Source organism: Manis javanica, unplaced genomic scaffold (genome assembly GCF_040802235.1).
Source record: "Manis javanica isolate MJ-LG unplaced genomic scaffold, MJ_LKY HiC_scaffold_25, whole genome shotgun sequence".
In the NCBI taxonomy this organism is placed as follows: domain Eukaryota; kingdom Metazoa; phylum Chordata; class Mammalia; order Pholidota; family Manidae; genus Manis; species Manis javanica.
Genome location: NW_027332171.1, coordinates 2,186,258 through 2,209,627, shown reverse-complemented (window position 1 = coordinate 2,209,627; position 23,370 = coordinate 2,186,258). Strand labels below are relative to the sequence as shown.

General features: G+C 39.6%; 1 protein-coding gene across 1 annotated transcript; it reads right to left on the bottom strand.

Annotated features, from left to right (window-relative positions):
• Positions 1-19,964: 19,964 nt before the first annotated feature.
• Positions 19,965-20,903, bottom strand: LOC118973555 (olfactory receptor 5AN1-like). The gene has a single exon (XM_037024407.2). It carries the CDS (start codon positions 20,901-20,903, stop codon positions 19,965-19,967), a length of 939 nt encoding a protein of 312 aa, XP_036880302.2.
• Between the last annotated feature and the right edge of the window lie 2,467 nt (positions 20,904-23,370).

Here is a 23,370-nt window from a genome sequence, read left to right as displayed (position 1 = left end):
CTGACAACCAACATCACGCTATGATGGGCCTTGATGCAGAGAAAGAGTCCAAGTGGGTAATTTCAATGCCCAAGTACTTCATAGGTTTATTTCATATTTTTTGTTGATACACTCAGCTCCTTGGAACTACTAACAGATTCATAATAGATATCACCTGTAGGTTCTGTTCTATAACTTTTTATACCTTCCTTGAGATGAAAGAGTGAATCACTGAGAATAGCCAAGAAAATTTTGACAAAGATTAATAATGAAAAGTATTTGAAATGAACAAACAAGCAAGACCCAAACCAGGAATAGTCCATAAATACAGAAGACAACCTGGTGGTTGACATAAGGGGTGGGGGATTAGGTGAAATGAGTGATGGGATAAAGAGGAACAAACTTCCAATTATGGAATAAATAATTCATGCAATGAAAACTACAGCATCGTGAATAGAGTCAATAATCGTATGGTGACAGGTGGTAAACATATTTATCATGGTAAGAATTTCATAAAGCATAAAACTGTTGAATCCCTATGCTGCACACCTGAAACTAATAATAATGTATGTCAAGTATACTCTAATATTTAAGAAATGAAAAAAGTAAAATATAAAATATTTCAGAAATAAATAAAAAGCTTTGTACGTTCAGGTATTACAAAGCTTAATAAGCATAGATAATTCATGATTCTAGAAAAATAGAGAAGTGTCATAATAACAACTGAAATTACAGAAAAAATGGTAAATATTAGTAAGAATTGAATATGTGATTAAGTTAGTAGTTCTTTTTAAGTTATATTTCAACTGATAGAGAAGGATAAACACTTGGTAAGCCTTTAAGTAATCTTGGGATGGGAATGATATCGCAAATATAACACCAAAACAGAAAACATGGAAGAAAATACGATTTAACAATTTAAAATCTGGTTATAGCAGTAAAACCCACTTAAGTAAAATATTCTTGAAATATAGTTGCTGAATAGGGAAAACAGTCATAAAACATAAAATAGACAATGTAGCAATGCCTTTACTATAAAAAGCATAAATTAATATAGGATACACATTGCCATATACTGCTGCTGATTGCACAAAATAGTTCCACCTTACTAGAGGAAACAATTGCTTTATATAATCTCTCTCTGTCTCTCTCTCTCTGTCTCTCTCTGTCTCTCTGTCTCTCTCTCTCTCTCACACACACACACACACACACCCATGAATGAATTGCGAATACCAAAATCATGAATGTTATGGTTTTGATCTTCTTCTTTATACTTGTATTTTCAATTGTCTACAACTTCTATATTTATAAGTAGAAAATCTATTAAGATATGTAAATCCATAATCTTTAAGTGTCAGCACAGAGAGGCAGAAGGAGAGGGAGATGGGAAATGATGGAGAAAGAATGAGAGGAAAGACTTCAGACTTTCCTGACTTTTATTTCCTGGCATAGGACTCTTAGCAAGTTGTTACCCTCTCTGTGCTACAGTTGCCACATCTACAAACGGGGCAATAGTGCTTACCACCTCATAGGATTGCTGCATGGATTCAATGGCATAAAGGGCTTAAAATAATAAGGGCTAAATAAATGTTAGCAATTATCATTCCCATTGACTTTCCTCTCTATGAAAGAAAAACAAGGCAGAACTAACACTGACACATCTGGAGCTATTCATATAGTTATTACTGAAGCAGATGTCCCTAATACAATATCATAAATATTGTTCATAAATGATTGTCTATATTTCTGTCTTGCATTGCTCCATTATCTCCCACTCAGATGGATTATCAACTCCTCATGCTACTTTTTATTTTCCACCAGCACCAAATGCAGCTGAAATGATAATACTGATGATGTACAGTACACGGCGTAGTGGAGCTGGTTTATTTAATAAGAATCTGGTATACGAATATACTAATAATTGCATTTAATAGTAAATACATATTGACTGTACTAATAAATGGTTCTTTGAAGCTGTTTTGGATGTGGAAGTAAAAATATCTTACTTTGCTTCATTTCAATTGAACTTGAAAATCTTTCTGCTACTCTTTGAATAGATGCTGCCATGCCATTTGTCAAATATTTTGTACAAGAGGAGCAAGATTCAATGAAAATGTTTACAAAATATAGACTGCCACACATACCATCTCCAAAAATACTAACATAATAGATCAAATCTGTGAAAATAATTCAAGCTTTAATTAAGCAGTTGCACTAAAATTCTTCACCTTCTTATTACATTCTGGGAACAGAGGCAGCCACAACTGAATGCCCTCTGTCTAACCCATCAGGGGCCCAAAAGAGTGAGGAGTGGTGGGTTGTTTTACTTACTAATGATAAAATTGACCTTGAAAAGATATGTTCTTAAAATAAGTTAAGCTAGAGAGGAAGGGGAAACATTCAAAATATAATCGCTCTCTTTGATTAATTTTTTTCCATGTGTTGACTAACTCATTGGAGTAGAAAAGATGACTGATGTCAGTATGCTGAAGATTTTACTACGTGGACATAATACAAAACTATACAAAACTCTTCCATTCTTATCAACTAAGGACATTGTTTGCAAGGTTGTACAGAGTATAAGTTGTGTTAAGTCGGAATGTCACAGAATGAAGGAAACAGAAGTAAAAGAAGGTAAAAGAGGGCAACGCTACCTGTGCTCAGGTGCGGCATCTCTGAGATTGTGTCACCCAGCTAGTGAATACATACTATGCCAGGATTTTCAAAGATGACAACACAGAAATATTTGCAATACTACAAAGGAATGAAATTATATATGAGTACTCTGTCATATGATTATGTAGTGACTAGCTTGTCATTCCCTACTCAGAAATTATGAACCAAAGGTATAAATTTAAATGGAAATCAAGTTATTGTCATTATTGTAAAAACAGAATAATCCTCAAGAGAAAAATCATGCTAAAAGGGTCTTTGGGTTGGTTAAAGTTGGAAAACAGAGAAGAATGTTTGAGTATAGGATATTCCTGTATAATTCAGTAAGTTATTATTTTTTATTAAGTCCTCATTTACTAACTTCTAAATTTTCTTATCCTTTAGAGACCCTGTCTGTTAGCTTCTAGATGATCTTATTTCCCCCCATTAAAGGACAAAAAACAGAACGCAACAGAGTTCAAGATCACATCCTTAAGAGTCTACCATTGGCAGCAACATGGATGGAGGTAGAGGGTATTATGCTCAGTGAAATAAGCCAGGCAGAAAAAGACAAGTACCAAATGAGTTCACTCATATGCGGAGTATAAGAACAAAGGAAAAAACTGAAGCAACGCAACAGCAGCACACTCACAGAACCCAAGAATGGACTAAAAGTTACCAAAAGGAAAGGGACTGGGAAGGATTGGTAGGAAGGGAGGGAGAAGGGGGAAAAAGGGGGCGTTACAATTAGCAGCCATAAAGTAGGTGGGGGCATGGGGAGGGCTGTGCAACACAGAGAAGACAGGTAGTGACTCTATAGCATTTTACTACGCTGATGGATAGTGACTGTAATGGGGTATGTGGTTAGGACTTGATGATGGGGTGAGTCTAGTAACCATAATGTTGCTCATGCAATTGTAGATTAATGATAACAAAATATAAATAAATAAATAAATAAATAAATAAATAAATAAATAAATAAATAAGAAATTGAAGACCTAGAGCTCAACACCTGCCTCTCACCCCAGAGTAATACCTGAAACGTTAGGTAAGAGGTTAATCTTGTCACTGAAGGACAGACAACATGGATAAGGAGAAAACCCCAGGAAGAGCCCTAAGTGGAGGGTGTGGAGGGGAGAGAGAGAGGGAAACTGACAAACGGGGACACTGAGGACCACAAACCTCATCCGTACAGGTCCTACCGGGAGGATCCCATGGCTATTGAGACAGCACAGAATCCACTGAGCCCTCTAATCTCACCCTCTCACCTTGACCCAGATCCCTCAGGAACACACAGTTCTCACCAAAGGTTGAAACTGCTTATTTCTTTTTCAGAAAGGTTTTCTCAGTGAGCCCTATTACACTCCAAGACAGGAGCTTTAGTCTATACACTGACTGTCCACCCACAGTGAGAGAGATGCCCACACATCGGGGTCCTCTTAAATGTGTTGTTAAGGGCAGAGGTGCCAGGAGAAAAGACAGTCAGAAGGGTGAAAGTCCCCAGGTACTCCCTCTCTGGGGACATGCTTGTCAGGGAGGTTTTGTCCCAGCGAATCTCATGCCCCACTTTGCCCCGTCCCTCCTGATACCATCACCCAGTTTCCCGTGGTCCTCTCATGATCTCACGATAGTAGCTTTTATTTTAACGAATGTGGGGTCAGTAGGCCTTCTATGTACCAAGGGATCAGCTAGTGGGATGCCTTCAGTTTCCAGATGAGGAATCTGAAGCAAGACGAGATAAATTTTTCCACGAGCATGACACAGCCAGCTGGTAAAACAGCTTCAGAACAGTAAAGTAGATCTGTGGATACCTCACTGTTTATACAACACTCCCATTACACACACACACACACACACACACACACACACGCACATTTCGCACATTTTTTCTAATACCAGATCTTAATCAATCACCACACCATACCTGTAGGGCAGACATGGAATTGTTTCCTATGCAAATGTGAGAAAATCCACGCACTAAGGAGACAGTGAAATTAATTCATGACAGAATCATGACTTTGATGGTCCAACATGAGCATTTGTATCAGCCACGGTGTGTTGAATTCTGGCTTTCCACTTACTGATTTGTGACCCTGAGCAAATTAACCTCTCCTGGCCTCAGTACTGGCACCTATAAAGTAGAGGTGATAGTAGTAGCTACTTCATTACTGCTCTTCATAGAGATGATCAAATTAGATCATGATTACACAGCACTTATTAGAGTGTGTCATACATAGCAAGTCTTCTATTAATGCTAGATATAATTTTGGTGTTCTGAATTGAAATCCTTTCCAACATATTATGCTGCATGGTTAAGCCTTCAGTTAAAGTATCTACTTAATATCATTCCCACAAATATTGTTTATAATTTTTAAGTGGAGCTGATTTAAATTAAGTCAAAAAGTACAAACTTTCAGTTATAAATAAGTCATGATGTGCAATGTACTGTATCTGATCATGGTATACGACCTTTTAATGTATTATTGAATTCAGTTTGCCAATATTTACATGAGGATTTTTGCACCTATGTTCACTGGAACGTTGAGCTCTTCTTTCTTTTCTATTAGTGTCCATGTCCATTTTTGGTGTCATTTAAATGCTGCCCTCATAGAATGGGTTTAGAAGTGTTACTTCCTCTTCTACTTTTAAAAAGAGTTTGAAAAGCATTCTTATTAATTCTTCTTTAAATGTTTGGTAGAAGTTAACTAGTGAAGCCATTTAGTTCTAGGTACTTTTTGGCTTTTAGGAAGTTTTTGATTACTGACTAAGTCTCCTTACTAATTGATCTGTTGAGATTTATTTCCTCATGATTCAGTCTTGGTGAATTGTATGTTTTTACCATTTGTCCATTTCTCCTAGATGGACCTTGTGAGGTTGAAGGCCCTGGGGGGAGGGTGAGCAGGTCAGTCCCTCCTGACTGATGACTGCCAAAGTCCCCGGCTGTTGCCCCCTCCCAACCTGAAAAATGTGCCTTAGGCTAGCCAATCCTCATGCCGCTGTAAATTCAAGCTCTGGCTCCCCCTACCTTCTTTAAAAACTCACTGCCTGTCTACTTGCGCGTGACTCACCTGGCCTGTGACAGCCACGCAGTGGAACCTCACCCCGGGGCATTCAAATAAACTACCGGGCCCTTTGTTGCCTCTGTTTGCCTGCTTATTTCAGCTAGAATTTATCTTATATTTGCTGCTGAAATCCCAGGAAGGAGTGTGAGTGCCGGGCCCTGACCAGCCACCGGTGGCCCCGCCCCTTCCTTCTCCGTCCCGGGACCTCAGCCTGCTCTCCGCTGCGTGGACTATTTTCTGGTGAGTCCTCAGTTTCCCCCAGTCTGCTTCCCTTCCTAACTCCATTTCACCTGGTCCGTTAGAAATCATGCATATGTCCAGGTCTGGGCATTCAGCCCATCCATTGCGCATTCCAGGATACCTGCCCCTGGCTCTGCAGTGGGGGAGAAGTCCCTCACCCAGGCTCCCAGGCCGTCTCCCCTGACTTGGTGTGCTTGGGACACTGGGCGCTCCTCTCAGCGGGATTAGTTGGGAAGTGGCACAGACATGGGAACCAGCCCTCAAAAGTGGAGGCTCAGACCCCACTGCAGTGTCTCATTTCTAATCTGGCTACTCTATGTTTGTCCTGGGAACTTCGCAAATGGAAGCTAGTCTTTCTTTGCTCTGAGGCCGGGCCTCAGTATCCCTTGGACAATCAATCTTGCTGGCCCCCTGAGGGAACTTTCGATTTTGGCCTCCTCACTGACTTAACTAATTATAGCCACTAGAGCGGAGAGTAGAGTGAAATCCCATATGTGCAGGCATTTTGGACTTTGCACTCCCGTCCATATCTTTATATTAACTGTTCAATAACTCGGGTTCTCCTGACCCGATCTCCAGTTAAATATTCTCAGCCTCTTATTCTGCCTAGTCTTTCCTCCTTTTCAGACCCACCAGAAAACCTCGGTCACCCGCCTTACTCAGCTTGCAATCCTCACCCCCTCTCTTCACCAACATCTTTAAGTCCTTTGTCTTCACATGTGTTGCCTCCATCTTAAAGTCCTACATTCTCAACCATGCCATTGTCCTGCTCTCCTCTTCCAGTGGCTGCACCACACCCTCCCCCTCTCCTTCTGCCTTCACTGCCCTCTTCCCCCACCAGAACACACTCCTCCCACCCTCTAGTTTCAGAAGGCACAAACAAGAAGCTGAAGAAAAGCAAAGCAATTAGATATCAGTAACTCAAGTTTTTATATCAGTTTGCCTATCTGTGTATCTGTTTTTGTGTAAAAAGTGTTGCTGACTGTAGTCGTTGTGTCTCAGTTTGTATATTTCTCTGTGTAGGTGTGTAAATGAGAAATATATTCCTACCTCCAGATGGTATTAATAAAAATTGATTTAAAAACAAGTGCTTGTGAAAATTAAGCATTCTAAAACTTCCAGGAAATCTGATAAAAAATGTTAAGCATTAATGCTAATTTGAGTTTGGCTTAGGCAGGCATGTCCTTGTTATCAGCTGACTAAGTTTACCTAATGTCATTTAAGTTGATGTTATCTGCTAAATCTTTTAAGAATAAATGCCTATGCAAAAGATGGTGGTGTGAGAGGAGAGACAGAGGCTTACTCCTAAAACTGGATACAATTAGAAAATTTAATTGGTGCAACTAATCCTGAGAGAGCAACAGGAAAGAGGATGGCATCACACTGCACACACTTGGAGAAAAGAGCAGACCTCAGTGAATAGTGTAACGTAGCAGAGCTGTGGCTCCACAGGACCTGAGCCCCTTCCCCACCCCAGCTCACCAGCGGGAGAAAGACAAATGGAGCAGGGAGGGAGTGGAAGGCTTGGGACTGCTGAATACCTAGCTCCAGAGATCTTCTCTGGGAGCACAAACCTAAATTTCATGGTGCTTTCATGAGACTCGCATGACTACTGGGTTGGAAGGTTAATGCAGGCAGAGTTCCTGGGGAGACTGGGATTCTGGCTGCTTGTGGAAAGCAGGGATCCATATTCAGCTGCTCTGGGACAAAAACTTATACCCACGTGACCGGCTCACTGACTAAGACAGTGGGGACAGGCACAGCAGCCGGGAGGCAGGGAACAGCTCTTTCCTACCCACAGGCACCAGTACCGCTCCCCTGTGACCCCCGACCTTGCTTCAGGGGATCAGCAGCTCCAGAATAGAGCTTCTGGGCACTAGAGGGCACCATATACAAACACGAAATGTGAAAGGAACCTTGTCCAGAGTAAAACTTTTAATACAACTCCCGAGAAAGATTTAAATGATATGGACCTCGTGACTCTTTCTGAAAGGGAGTTCAAAATAAAAATCATAAACATCCTAATGGAGGTACAGAAAGACTTCCAAGAACTCAGGAATGAATTCAGGTCAGAGATCCAATCATTAAAGAACACTATGGAGGGTATTAGAAGCAGGTTGGATACGATGGAGTAGGCAATAAATGAAATAGAACCTAGATAAGAGTAATACAAAGAAGCTGAGGCACAGAGAGAAAAAAGGATCTCTAAAAATGAAAGAATATGAGAGAACTGTGTGACAAATCCAAGAGGAACAATATTCGCATTATAGGGATACCAGAAGAAGAAGAAGACAGAGAGAAAGGGATAGAAAATGTCTTTGAGGAGGTAGTTGCTGAAAACTTCCCCAATCTGGGGAAGGAGATAGTCTCTCAGGCCATGGAGATCCACAGATCCCCCAACACAAGGGACCCAAGGAAGACAACACCAAGAGACATAGTAATTCAAATGGCAAAGATCACAGATAAGGACAGACTGTTAAAAGCAGCCAGAGGCAGAAATAAGTTCACATACAAAGAAAAGCCCACCAGACTAACATCAGACTTCTCAGCAGAAACCTTACAGGCCATAAGGGAGTGGCATGATGTATTTAATGCCATGAATGAGAAGGGCCTGGAACCAAGATTACTTTATCTGGAAAGATTATCATTTACATTTGAAGGAGGGATTAAACAATTTCCAGATAAGCAAAAGCTGAGAGAATTTATCTCCCACAAACCATCTCTGCAGTCTATTTTGGAGGGACTGCTATAGATGGAAGTGTTCCTAGGGTTGGAGAGCTGTCACCAGAGGTAGAAAATCAGGATAGGGAGGATAGAGCAGCTGATGGTGAAGCAAATGCAAAATTAAATAGACTATCCCCAAAGCCAATCAAGGGATAGAGGAAAAGTACAGAATTCGATACCTAATATATAAAGAATGAAGGAGTAAGAAAAAGGAGGAGAAATAGAAAAGAAACTTTAGATTGTGTTTGTAAAGGCATACTAAGTGAGTTAAGTTAGACTCTTAGACAGTAAGGAAAATAACCTGGAACCTTTGGTAACCACGAATCTAAAGCCTGAAATGGCAATAAGTACATACTTGTTGATAATCACCCTAAATGTAAATGTACTGAATGCACCAATCAAAAGACACAGAGTCACGGAATGGATAAAAAAACAAGACCCATCTATATGCTGCTTACACAAGACTCACCTCTAGCCCAAAGACAAGCACAGACTAAAAGTCAAGGGATGAAAAAAGATATTTCAGGCAAACAACAGTGAGAAGAAAGCAGGTGTTGCAGTACTAGTATCAGACAAAGTAGATTTCAAAACAAAGAAAGAAACAAGAGATAAAGAAGGACATTACATAATGATAAAGGGCTCAGTCAAAGAAGAGGATATAACCATTATAAATATATATGCACCATACACAGGAGCACCAGCATATGTGAAACAAATACTAACAGAACTAAAGGAGGAAATAGACTGCAATGCATTCATTTTAGGAGACTTCAACACACCATTCACTCCAAAGGACAGATCCACCAGACAGGAAATAAGTCCTAGCCATGGCAATTAGGCAAAACAAAGAAATACAAGGAATCCAGATTGGTAAAGAAGAAGTTAAACTGTCACTATTTGCAGACATGATATTGTACATGAAAAACCCTAAGCCTCCACTCCTAAACTACTAGAACTGATGTTGGAATACAGCGAAGTTGCAGGATACAAAATCAACACACAGAAATCTGTGGCTTTCCTATACACTAACAATGAGCCAATAGAAAATCAGGAAAACAATTCCATTCACAATAGCATCAAAAAGAATAAAATACCTAGGAATAAACCTAACCAAAGAAGTGAAAGACCTATACCCTGAAAAGTATAAGACACTCTTACGAGAAATTAAAGAGGACACTAACAAATGGAAACTCATCCCATGCTCTTGGCTAGGAAGAATTAATATCGTCAAAATGCCCATCCTTCCCAAAGCAATATACAGATTTGATGCAATCCCTATCAAATTACCAGCAACATTCTTCAATGAACTGGAACAAATGGTTCAAAAATTCATATGGAAACACCAAAGACCCCGAATAGCCAAAGCAATTCTGAGAAAGAACAATAAAGTGGTGGGGATCTCACTCCCCAACTTCAAGCTCTACTACAAAGCCATATTAATCAATACAATTTGGTACTGTCACAAGAACAGAGCCACAGAGCTGTGGAACAGATTAGAGACTCCAGACATTAACACAAACATATATGGTCAATTAATATTCGATAAAGGAGCCATGGACATACAATGGGGAAATGACAGTTTCTTCAACAGATGGTGCTGGCAAAACTGGTCAGCTACATGTAAGAGAATGAAACTGGATCACATTCTAACCACATACACAAAAGTAAATTCAAAATGTATCAAAGACCTGAATGTAAGTCATGAAACTATGAAACTCTTAGAAAAAGACATAGGCAAACATCTCTTGGACATAAACATTAGCGACTTCTTCATGAATATATCTCCCGGGCAAGGAAAACAAAAGCAAAAATGAACAGTGGGACTATATCAAGCTAAAAATCTTCTTTAGAGCAAAGGACACCATCAATAGAAGAAAGAGGTACCCTACAGTATGAGAGAATTTATTCATAAATGACAGATCTGATAAAGGGTTGACATCCAAAATATATAAAGAGCTCATGCACCTCAACAAACAAAATGCAAATAATTCAATTAAAAAATGGGCAGAGGAGCTGAACAGACAGTTCTCCAAAGAAGAAATTCAGATGGCCAACAGACACATGAAAAGATGCTCCACATCGCTAGTTATCACAGAATTGCAAATTAAAACCACAATGAGATATCACCTCACACCAGTAAGGATGGCTACCATCCAAAAGACAAACCACAAGAATGTTGGCGAGGTTGTGGAGAAAGGGGAACCCTCCTACACTGCTGGTGGGAATGTAAATTAGTTCAACCATTGTGGAAAGCAGTATGAAGGTTCCTCAAAATGGTCAAAATAGACTTACCATTTGACCCAGGAATTCTACTCCTAGGAATTTATCCTAAGGATGCAGCACTCCAGTTTGAAAAAGACAGATGCACCCCTATGTTTATCGCAGCACTATTTACAATAGCCAAGAAATGGAAGCAACCTAAGTGTCCATCAGTAGATGAATGGATAAAGAAGATGTTGCACATATATACAATGGAATATTATTCAGCCATAAGAAGAAAACAAATCCTACCATGTGCAACAACATGGATGGAGCTAGAGGGTGTTATGCTCAGTGAAATAAGCCAAGTGGAGAAAGACAAATACCAAATGATTTCACTCATCTGTGGAGTATAAGAACAAAAGGAAAAGTGAAGTAACAAAACAGCAGCAGAAGCACAGAACCCAAGAATGAACCAACAGCTACCAAAGGGAAAGAGACTGGGGAGAATGGGAGGGTAGGGAGGGATAAGGGCGGGGAAGAAGAAGGGGGTATTATGATTAGCATGTATAATGTGGGGTGTGGGGGAAAGGGGAGGGCTGTGCAACACGGAGAAGACAAGGAGTGATTCTACAAAATCTTACTACGCTGATGGACAGTGACTGTAATGGGGTTTGTCAGGGGGACTTGGGGTAGGGGAAAACCTAGTGAACATAATATTCTTCATGTAATCATAGATTAATGATAACAAAATAAAAAAAAAAGAATAAATGCCTAAAGTCTTGGCTTTGTCTAATAGTAAAGGTCTGTAAGTTTGAAGGCACTGGGGGGAGGGGTGAGCACGTCCGACACTGATGACGTGCCAAAGTCCCTGTCTGCTGCCCTCTCCCAACCTGAAAAATGTGCGATAGGCTAGCCAATCCTCACGTCACTGTAAATCTAAGCTCTGCCTCCACCTACCCTCTTTAAAAACTCACTGCCTGTCTACTTTCGCGTGACTCCCCTGGCCTGTGACAGCCAGGCAGCGGAACCTCACCGGGGGCATTCAAATAAATTACCTGGCCCTTTGTTGCCCCTCTTTGCCTGCTTATTTCACTAGAATTCATCTTACAGACCTGTTTGTTGGTTTATAATTGTTCATGGTTGTCTCTTTTTATGCTTTGTATTTCTGTGGTATCAGTTGTAATGTCTCCCGTTTCATTTATGATTTTATGTATTACAGTCCTGTCTTTTTTTCATGATGAGTAAAACTAAACGATGTGTGGTTTGCTTATCACTTTAAAAGCCAAGTCCTTATATTCATTAATCTTTTCTACTGTCCTCTAGTTTGATTATATGTATTTTCATGCTGATCTTTTTATTTCCTTCCTTCTACTACTTAGTTCTAGTTCCATCCATTATAATCTTAGGTTGTTTTAATGACCCTTCTTCTTAATGCAGGTATTCATCATCACAAACTTCCCACTGGAACTGCTTTGCTGCATCCCATAAACTTTGGAATGTTGTATTTCCATTTCATTCAACTAGGATATTACTTTGTATCTCTTTTGATTAGTTCTCTGACATCCTGGTGTTCAATAGCATACTGCTTAATCTCCACATATTATGAATCTTCCAGTTTTCCTCTTCTACTTGAATTCTACCTTCTTACCACTGTGGTTGGAAAGGATGCTTGATATGATTTCAATCTTCTTAAAGACATTAAGATCTGTCTTACGGCCTAACATGTGATCTATCCTGGAGAAGCTTCCAAATGACTCTAGAACAATGTCTACGCTGCTTCCTTTAGATGAAATGTTTGTAAATATCTATTAAGTCCGTTTGTCCTAACATGTGATTTAAGTCCTGTGTTTCATTGTTGGCAGTCCATCTGGATGATCGATCCATTGTTGAAAGTGGGGTAATGAAGCTCTCTGCTCTTATTGTATTGCTGTCTAGCTCTCCCTTCATCTCTGTTAAAATTTGTCTCCTGTATCTAGGTGCTCCTCTATAGGGGACATAAATTCTTACAAATGCTACATCCTCCTTTTGGATTGACCACTTTATTATTATTATAAAATGAACTTCTTTTTCTCTTCTCAGTCTCTGCTAAATTCTGTCTTTTCTGATGAAACTATAGCTATCTCTGCTATTTTTGGTCTCCATTTACATGCAGTTTCTTTTCTCATCCCTTCACCCCCAGTCTATCTGTGATTCCAAAGCTGTAATAAGTCTTTAGTAAGCAGCACACAGTTAGGCTTTGTTTTTTCATATATTCATACTTTCAATGTGTCTCACTGGAGAAAGTCCTGGTACATTTAAAGTATTATTGAGAGGTGTGGGCTTACTATTGTCACTTTGTTCATTGTTTCCTGGCTGTTTTGCAATCCTTTCACTCCTTCTCTCGTTGCTCTCTTCCTTAGTGATTTAATGATTTTCTGTATTGCTATGCTTAAATTCTTTTCTCTTTGTGTATTTACAAGAGGTTTTGGCTCTTCGTTATCATGAGCCTTATATAAAACATATATTATAGTTATAACAGTCAATTAGAAGCTGAAAACAACTTAAGCTCTAACACATACTAAAACTACAGTGTTACCGTTCTGGCTTCACATTTTATGTTTTTGATGGGAAAACCTACATCTTTTTTTATCTTCTGAGACTTCTATGATATATGATATCTGAGATATGAGTTGGTAAGCACTATACCCCCGTTTATAGGTGAGGCCACTGTAGCACAGGGAGGGTAATAACTGGCCAAGAGTCCTATGCCAGGAAATAAAAGTCAGGAAAGTCTGAAAGTCCTTCTGTCATTCTTTCTCCATCATTTTCCCGCTCTCTCCCTCTCCCTCTGTCTCTCTGTGCTAACTATTAAGGATTATGGATTTATGTATCTTAATAGATTTTCAAATTATAAATATAGGAATTTTAGAAAATTGAAAACACAAGTACAAAGAATACCAAAATCATACCACTCATTATTTTGGTATTTGTAATTGGTTCATGGGTGTGTGTGTGTGTGTGTGTGTGAGAGAGAGAGAGAGAGAGAGATTATGTAAAGCATTTTTTTTCTTCTAGTAAGGTGGAACTATTTTGTGCAATCATCAGCAGAATATGGCAATGTGTATCCTTTATGAATTTATGCTTTTTATATTAAAGGCATTACTACATTGTCTTTTCTAATGTTTCGTGACTCTTTTTTCCAATTCAGCAACTGTGTTTCAAGAGTATTTTACTTAGGTGAGTTTTTCTGCTGTAACCATAAATTAAATTGTTAAATAGTATTTTCTTCTTTATGTTTTTTATGTTTCTGTTTTGGTGTTGTATTTCAGATAGATCATTCCCATGTCAACATTACTTAAAGGCAAAATAAGTGTTTATCCTCCACTATCAATTGAAATACTAACTTAAAAGGAAGTTCTAATTTTATCACATATTCAGTTTTTACTAATATTTCTATTTTTCCACAATTTCTGTACATTCTTATGACGGTTATCTATTTCTACAAGAATCATGAATTATTCATGTTTATTAAACTTTTTAATATCTGCAAGTACAAGGCTTTTTTATTTATTTCTTCCGTTTTTTATATTTAAACTTTTTAATTTTTAAAAATTATAGTATGCTTGACATACAATATATTAGTTTCAGGTGTGCAGCATAGGGATTCAATTTTCTGCATTATGAAATCTTGCCACAGTAAATGTAGTTACCATTTGTCACCATACAGTTATTGACTCTATTCCCCATGCTGTACTTTTCATCCCATGAATTATTCCAATTCTACAATTGGAAGTTTGTACCTCTTTATCCCATCACCTGTGTCACCCATTCCCCTACCCCAACCTCTTACGGCAACCACCAGTTTGTTCTCTGTATTTATGGTCTATTCCTGATTTGGGTTTTTGCTTCTTTGCTCATTTCGAGTCCTTTTCATTATTAATCATTGTCAAAAAATTTCTTGGCTATTCTCGATGATTAACTCTTTCATTTCAAGGAAGGTCAGAAAATTTATGGATCATAACCAAGAGGTTATATCTATTATGAATCTGTTAGTAAGTTCTAACCAGCTGACTGTATCAACAAAAGATATTAAATAAAACTATGAAGTACTTGAGAACTGAAATTTTCCACTTGGACTCTTTCTCTGCATCAAGACGTGTCATAGCGTGATGTTGCTTGTCAACTGACCCAGTGGACTCAAACTCAAACAAGCCTCATATGAAATCATTTACCGGCTTGTGTCTTCATGGCCCCAGGCGATTTGCCTGAGGTCTGAATGTATGTCTGCCTAGAGGTAATTATGCCTGACTGCCTAGAAGGCTGGTGATCTCTCAGGAAATTCGCTAAATGTATCCATAAAATGATAGCAGCCCTGGCATTTGGTTTCCTGTAATCAGTTAATGATAAAAATAGTCAACACCTATTGAAACAGTTGCTATGTACTAGACTGAGTACGTACTGAACATTTGCATGAACTTCCCTATAGCCCTCCCAGTAACATGCTGTTTCAAGGGCTCTCATTGTTCTTATTTATTGTAAGTGGTAAATCTTAGTGTATTTAAGCCACAGGGGCAGGTACATAGAACAAGAGGGTATCAGAACAAAATCTCCAAAATCTGAACATTGGACTATAGTCCCATGCTATTGCTCAGGTAGAAAAATACCTTAAGTTAATAATATATTGAGGTTAGTAGTTAGCTATACTAGCATCCCTTTGGTGTACTTTCTATGAAGACTTCCATAAGAACATTTATTCTATAACTTCTTTGGTCACACATGCTATGCCCTACAAAAATATTATCAGTTATAAATTGTGATATAATTTTCAGGCCAGTTTGGAGATAATATATTCAATATATTTGTAAAAGTTGAGAAATTATTACAAACAAGATAAAAAAAGATGTAGGTTTCACCTTCTGAGACTTCTAGAATGCCAATATTGATGTGTTTGATGGTGTCCCATGAGTCCCTTAAGCTATCTTCACTTTTTCCATTCTTTATTCTTTTTGCTCTTCTAAAAGGATGAATTGCATTGACCTATCTTCAATTTCATTGAGTATTTTTCTACTAAATCCTGTATGCTATTGAATCTATTTTTCATTTTTCAGTTTATTTTAATATGCATCTATGTGATTCTATTTCTTATATTTTGCAACTTTGTTGAAATTCTCATTTTGTTCATGCCTTATTTTCCTAACCTTGGTGAACACCTTTTTCCCCATAAGTGAACTGTTTATCAGGTAAGTCACTTATCCCTACTTCAGTAAGGTCTATTTCTAGAGTTTTATGTTCTTTTTGTATGTTTGCTCTGTTTCTTCATTTGTCTTGATTCTCTGTGTTGGGTTCTGTAGATTAATAAAGCAGCCACCTCTTGTAGTCCGCAAAGGCTGTCTTGTGTAGATGAAACTTATCGACCACCCAGGCCCTACCTCATACTTATCTCTCAGTCCTTTGTGGTTTTCCAGCAGCCTTCAGTCTTCCCAGTAGCTCCTTGTAGTTTATGGAATAGCAAGAACTGTCAGTGACCCGAAATTGAAGATCTCTTTCAACAGCTAGATGAAGGGTGACTGGAACCAGACACTCAGGAAGCATTTTGAAAGTACATATACATAAACAGATTTCTTTTGGAGAAATACTAGACTTCAGTATTTCTTTCTACACTCTCTGCACTGGTGTCTGGGGATGATAATCAGTTAAGAACTGTTTCTTTGTGGGCTTCTGTCCTCTGGGACTCATGTGCAAGCACCAATGACCAACAGGGCCAGGCTGACATGGACGTACCTCTGAGCGGCAATCACAAAACCTGGACCAGCAGGTGTGTACACAAGCTCCTTCCCAAGAGAGACTGGTGACCTGGAGTGGGAAAGTGTGGGAATGCACAGATGGCCTTGCAGACCTCTCTGGTCTCCAGCGAGGATTGCATTCTGTCTGTAGCCTCACACATGGTCTGCAGCTTTTACAATATGCAAATAGTTCCTTTTCATTGAGATGCTGGGAGTTGGATGTGTCTGAATGCTACCCCTGCACTAAGACCTGGGATAAAATTGGTGAGAAATGTCCTTATGCTCTAATCTGTGGGTCTTCTGGATTTCAGTCCAGTTGGATTTCAGAACTAGATGCTTTGGGGTTTCATCCGTCAGACTCTTGAATGTCGGGACTCAAAACTGCACACCAATGGCTCTGATGGTATAGATGCAAAAATTCTCAACTAAATATTAATAAATGTAATTCAACAACACATCTAAAAGATCATACACTATGAACAAGAAGAATTTATCCCTGAGATGCAAGCATGGTTCAACATGTAAAAATGAATAACTTTGATACACTGCTTTAATAGAATGAAAGATAAATATCATATGATCACCTGAAAAGAAGTTGAAAAATTATTAACAGAATACAACACTTTCATTAGTAAATCAATCAAAAAATTGGATACAAAAGAAAAATACCTCAACATATTAAATGCCATATATAACAAATATGCTGAACAACACGAACACCCTGGGAAATGCAAAAAGAAAACCAAAATGAAATTCACCTCATTTTCAGAATGGCCATCATCAAGAAGACAAGAGATAGCATGTGTTGGTGAGGACGTGCAGAAAATGAGTCTTTATATACTCCTTTTGGGAATGTACATTCTTTTAGCCCATATTAAAAATAGTATGGAGGGTACCCAAAGGGCAACAATGGGAATACCATATGACCCAGCAATTCTGCTTTGGTCTACATATATAGTGGAAATAAAAACAGGATACTAAAAGATATGCACACCCACATGTTTATTGAGCATTATTCATAAGAACCAAGATAGAGAAAAAGACCAAAGTGCCTGTCAATGGATGAATGGGTGAAGAAGACCCAGCAGATACAAACAGTGGAATATTATTGAGCTATGAGAGTAAGGAAATCCTATAATTTCTGACACATGGATGGAATTTGGGATCATTATGAAAAGTGAAGTTAGAGATCAATGTCACTAATGTACAATATCATTAATATGTGGAATCTTAAAATTCAAATTCATAGAAATACAGAATAAAATGGTGGTTACAATCAGTTGAGAGCAAGAGAATTGAGGAGATGTTATTAAAGTATACACCCTTGCACTCAAAGACAAATCTAGAGATCGAATGCACTGCATAGTGACTATATTCAATACTCTATTATGAACCTCTCAGAGGTCTGTCTCCTGAGAAAGACCTCAAGAACCCTTACAAACAGACTTGTCACACATTTTTATATACGTTCAAGAAGCAGTGCTTCAGAGACCATACATATGCCTGCATGGAGCCACACATTTATTCACACTGCATTCTTTCCATGGCAGGGGAAAAGTCCTCACATACTTTCCCAGAGGTGCAACAATTCCCCTTCTCTCAATTCTTCCCATGTGGAAGCTCATGAAAGATCTGGTAAACCTTCAAATACCTCTTCACTTACACTCCTTAATTAAATAAAGTAACTCATATCACTCATCAAAACTGAGACTCAAAACAACAGGAAGACCAAATGAATTGCCAAGGACTATATGTAATTGTAACAACATCTGTTTTGTATCAGCTTATTCAAGTCCGATATCAATCAGGCACATCAATAGTCGGCGCTATTACATATGTTATTCTTTTAGCCCGACCACAAAGACCAGAAGCTTTATATAACCTGGCCGGAGGTGAGAACCCTGCCTATCCTACTGTCTGTTTTCTTCCTTGGTATTTAAGGCCTCCAGGAACATATCAGAGTTAAAGTAACTCTAACCATTCTACTCCATCTATTAATCACTTCCTTTAACCATAAATCATTAAAACATAAAATGAAGAACATGGACAATAGGAGAGGATGTATACCAGTTTACCCTTTTTATTCTTCATTTTGGCAATATTGAATACTCAGTAGCTCTTTTAAAACGATGAATGCTGACACAAGTCTCCTCTTACCAAACATGAACAGATGCTGAAATATCAGAAAATATTTCATAAGGGAAACCATTGGCTATGTAAATCAAGGTAAATTTTCTGGATTTAATGCAGGAAAGAAAGAGAAGTTTGAATGCAAACTCTCAGAAATTAATATTGGCTGTGACATGGAATTCGAATATATCTCAATCAAAATCCCCCACTGGACACTAAATGTCAGAAACTAAATCACTAGACTCATAAGTAAATGGCACTGCAGGGTCCACCTCCTTCAGTTTATTCAACTTTAGGACAGTGCTGGGATCCTATATGGTTGAAACTTCCTCCTTCCATAGACTAAAGCTGGTAGACATGAGTATGTGACCAAAAATTTATTAGATGGTTAGCACTGAAACACAAACATTAGCTGTCTCAGGCTGCTGTTCCCAGGAGGCATAACCAAACAAATTCGAAAGCTTTCTTTCTGTCCAAATGCCAATTCCTTCCTCTGTTAACCCCAAATCTGGTCAGATACAGAGAAAAACATCAATCACCGTCATGTAATTGCATTAGAATATGTAGCAGTCATGGTTTTTATACCCTGCAGCCTGTGCCAGGTTTCTCTAAGGGTTCAGGCTCAGAATCAGGAAAACCCCAAAAGTTTCTAAACCCTGATGTTTCACAAACACATGTGGGCATATTAAATGATAAGACCATTCCTCATGTAGACTGAAAGTAATGAAGCTCCCAAGACTTAAAAATATTCTGTTTGTTCTTATACTTCACATATGAGGGAAATCATTTGGTACTTGTCTTTCTCCACCTGGCTTATTTCACTGAGCACAATACCCTCTAGCTCCATCCATGTTGTTGCAAATGGTAGGATCTGTTTTTTTCTTATGGCTGAGTCATATTCCATTGTGTATATGTACCACATCTTCTTTATCCATTCATCTACTGATGGACATTTAGGTTGCTTTCATATCTTGGCTACTGTAAATAGTGCTGTGATAAAAATAGGGGTGCATCTGTCTTTTTCAAACTGGAGTGTTGTTTGTGTGGACTTGTATCATGCATTGGTCCATTTTTCTGTATAACTTATGACAAATTAAACCTTCTTTGTCTGAAGACAGTGTGAAATTTGTAACAGTCTGTTCATATGTTCAGCATTGTGGTTGAAGATAATTCTGAAGGGATAATATGTAAAAAAATCTCAGAAACAGTGCAGTTAGTAATACCCTCCCTTCCTCTGCAACCACATCAAGGCATCTTTGATTTCCCTGTTCCTCAGACTGTAAATCAAGGGATTCAACATGGGAATCATCACTGTGTAGAAGAATGATGCGAATCTGTCAAAGTTGGAAGACCTGCCAGAGCTGGAACTCAAATAGACAAACATAGCTGAGGTATAGAAGAGGGAAACTGCTGTCAGGTGAGAAGCACAGGTGTTGAAAGCCTTGGACCTGCCTTTAGCTGTAGTGATCTTCATGATGGAGATGACAATATAGACGTAGGATATCAGGATAAGAAGGACATTTATTATCCCAAAGATCATTGTTACTATAGCAAGTATGAGTTTGGCAGAGAAAGTGTCAGTGCAGGACAGGACTAACAGCTGGGGCATGTCACAGAAGAAGTGGCGGATGACATTAGGCCCACTGAAGTGGAGTTGAAGAATGGCACACAATTGGGATAGAGAACCAGAGAGTCCAGCCATATAGGATCCCAGCACCATCCCAACACAGAGGGTGGGTGACATGTTTGATGAATAGAGAAGTGGATTACAAATGGCAGCATAGCGGTCATAGGCCATGGCTGTCATGACACAAGAGTCACTCAGTCCCATGGTTGCAAAGAAGAAGTACTGAACAGCACAGCCCACTACAGTGATAGTATGTTGTTCCAGGAAGAAGTCAGAGAGCATCTTGGGGGCTTTGGAGGTCACACAGCAGATGTCTAGGAAGGACAGGTTGCTGAGGAAGAAGTACATGGGTGTGTGGAGGTGGGAATCCATCCTTATTAAGATGATGAGGCTCAGGTTCCAAGTCAGAGTTGTAACGTAGATCACCAGGAACACAACAAAGAGCACTGCTTTGATTCTGGGAAAATCTGAAAACCCCAGGAGAATGAAGTGGGTGATCTCTGTAATATTTCGTCTCCTAATCATAGCCTCAGGACTCCTGAGATCAGAAAAGAAACAACAGAATTCATTGCTGACTCAGGTCAAATGTGACAGTGTTACAATTCTCCTATGTGCCAGCTTTTTCCTCCACTGAGCACCAGAAAAAGGGAAATGCTCACTGTTCCGGTGGAAACACAGCAGATTTTCGTCTCACATTATCAGGGAGTACCTGTTCAGTGCTTTGGATTCTCAACTAAAGCATTAGTTCCCATGAGAAGTTAAAGAGGTATTTAAAAATCTGTTAAAGAATTTTTTAAGACAATAGAAATTCTGTGATTATTATACATAGAGATCATTGATGAAAATACGGTTTTTTAAGTAACCTCTGTTTATGCATTTTATAACTGGCTTTCTGATATGAAAACTATATGTGGCCTCAACTCACATTAAGTTTCATATAGCCTTTCTGTTCTCCATGGTCATCCTGATAAATTTTTTGAATTTCTTCCATTATCCATAAGGAAAACATTTACTGTACCTCTGGGGGGGAAATATGTTGCCACCCTGGGGCAAATAACCTTTGAAGCCAAAACCACTCAAAGGGAGAAATGAAGTGGAGGAAACCTGTTTCTTGCTTATTACTTCTGCTCCCCCGTGTCTCTCATGACCCGGGTGCCAGGACCCTCCAAACCTCTCCAGTCCAAGTACGTGCTCACTCTCCACACCCTTTGTTACCACCTAGTGATCTGGAGATGGACCACTTCTCTCCACCCCTTGGAAACACCTATTGATATGGAAATGCACTAAGGCCAGGCAAGAGATTCGGGAAATATTGCAATTTTACACACAGCCCTCCCCTCCAGAAATCTCCCCCCACAATCTACCTGCTCCCCATCCTCTGGAAGGGCCCCTGTGCCAGAAAACTAGAGCACTGCAACCAGACTAATAACATTCAATAACAACAGCAATAAAATCAAGATAATCCTCAAGCCGGAGGGTACAGCTACGTTCAAAGTTCCATATAGAGTAAATCCCTAGCTTCCCCTTTCCTCAGAAGCCGGTAGCTGAACAGGTAGGGAGTTCAGAGTAACCATCACAGGGCAGCTGCAGCCAGGAAGTGGGTCAACGACACAGGGACTATAGAAGAAAATAACTTTGACGGCAATAGGATACATGTTTGAATGACACCAGCCTGGGAAAATCTTGTCCATCAGGAGGATCCACGCAAGAGTGGTCCCGTGACAGGACAGTGGCAGGATAGGGATCTCATCCTGGTCTAGTACACCAGACTTTCACCCTCTTCCCTGTGGGAGTTACAAATGCATCACTATACAGGCCTCTGGGGGTGCATGGACTGGGCATAGGATAAAACAAAACTTCCCTGTAATATGCTCTTACCTCCTGGATGTTTTGGGTACACTATGTGATCTTTGGGGGGATGTTATGCTGTTACTCCAGGAACACACAGGAGGCCAGCTTCCAGGCCTTTTCACCAAGGTGCCAGAAGAGCCAGCCATCGCTGGTCCATGTGTTGAAATGTCCAGGACCACATCCACTCAATAGAGTCTCCAGGGTTTAGTGCAGTAGGGATGGCAGCAGGATGTTGCTCTGCTGGCCACATCCTGGCTTCAATAACACCTCTTTGGTTTGCACATACAGCTGTATAGGAGAGGCATCAGTGTGTGTTACCATGTCCACAGGGCTCAAGGCTCTTTTTCGGGAATCTCATTCAAATGACGTAGCACCGTCCATAAGTAAACTGACAAACCCCATGAACTATTGTTTTCTGAATTTGGGCCAGACTTCAAAAAACCATTGTACTTTGTAACAACCCTGCCAGTGTAGGGTTATATGGTACATGAAACTTCCACTTTATCCCTAACTGCTGCATGCATTCTTGAAACGCATGTCCAGTAAAGTGGGTGCCTTGATTGCCCTCAATCACCTGCAGCCGGCCATAGGCTGCAAAGAGATGCTCTAGGCCTCTCTTGGTAGTTTGCAGATCTACACAGTAGCTGTGTTGACACAAGTCATGGCATTTCAATATCCTTCTGATATGCACAGAGACCCAGTATAGTCTATCTGCCACCTGACAAGGAGTATCACCCCTTTACTATTGTCCCATGTTGCTGTGAGACTCAGTGTAAGTAGCTCTTAGAGCACACAAGGCACTCCTTCCATACACTTCTGACTTCTTCAAAGGTCAAAGGCAAGCTGCACAGATGGGCTCCAGCCCACATTGTCTTTTGCCCCACATGCAGCAAACACTGAAGTAACCATTCGGTTACATCAGAGGCAGGCTTTCCTTCTAGCCAACACATCTGGGCCAATGTGTCTGCTTCATCATTCCCTGGAGATGCCAAAGGCAAATGGTCAGTCACATCATATACAGTAACTGTCTTAGTCTGACCAGATGCCCATAGGTCTTGCCACAACACTTGCCCCCAAAGGGGCCAGTGACCAACGATCCAGTTGGCATGGTACCATTCTGGTAGACACAGGGTCAAGACAG

Excerpts from the sequence above, each read along its gene's own strand:
- LOC118973555 (XM_037024407.2), bottom strand. The coding sequence starts at position 20,903 with ATGATTAGGAGACGAAATATTACAGAGATCACCCACTTCATTCTCCTG.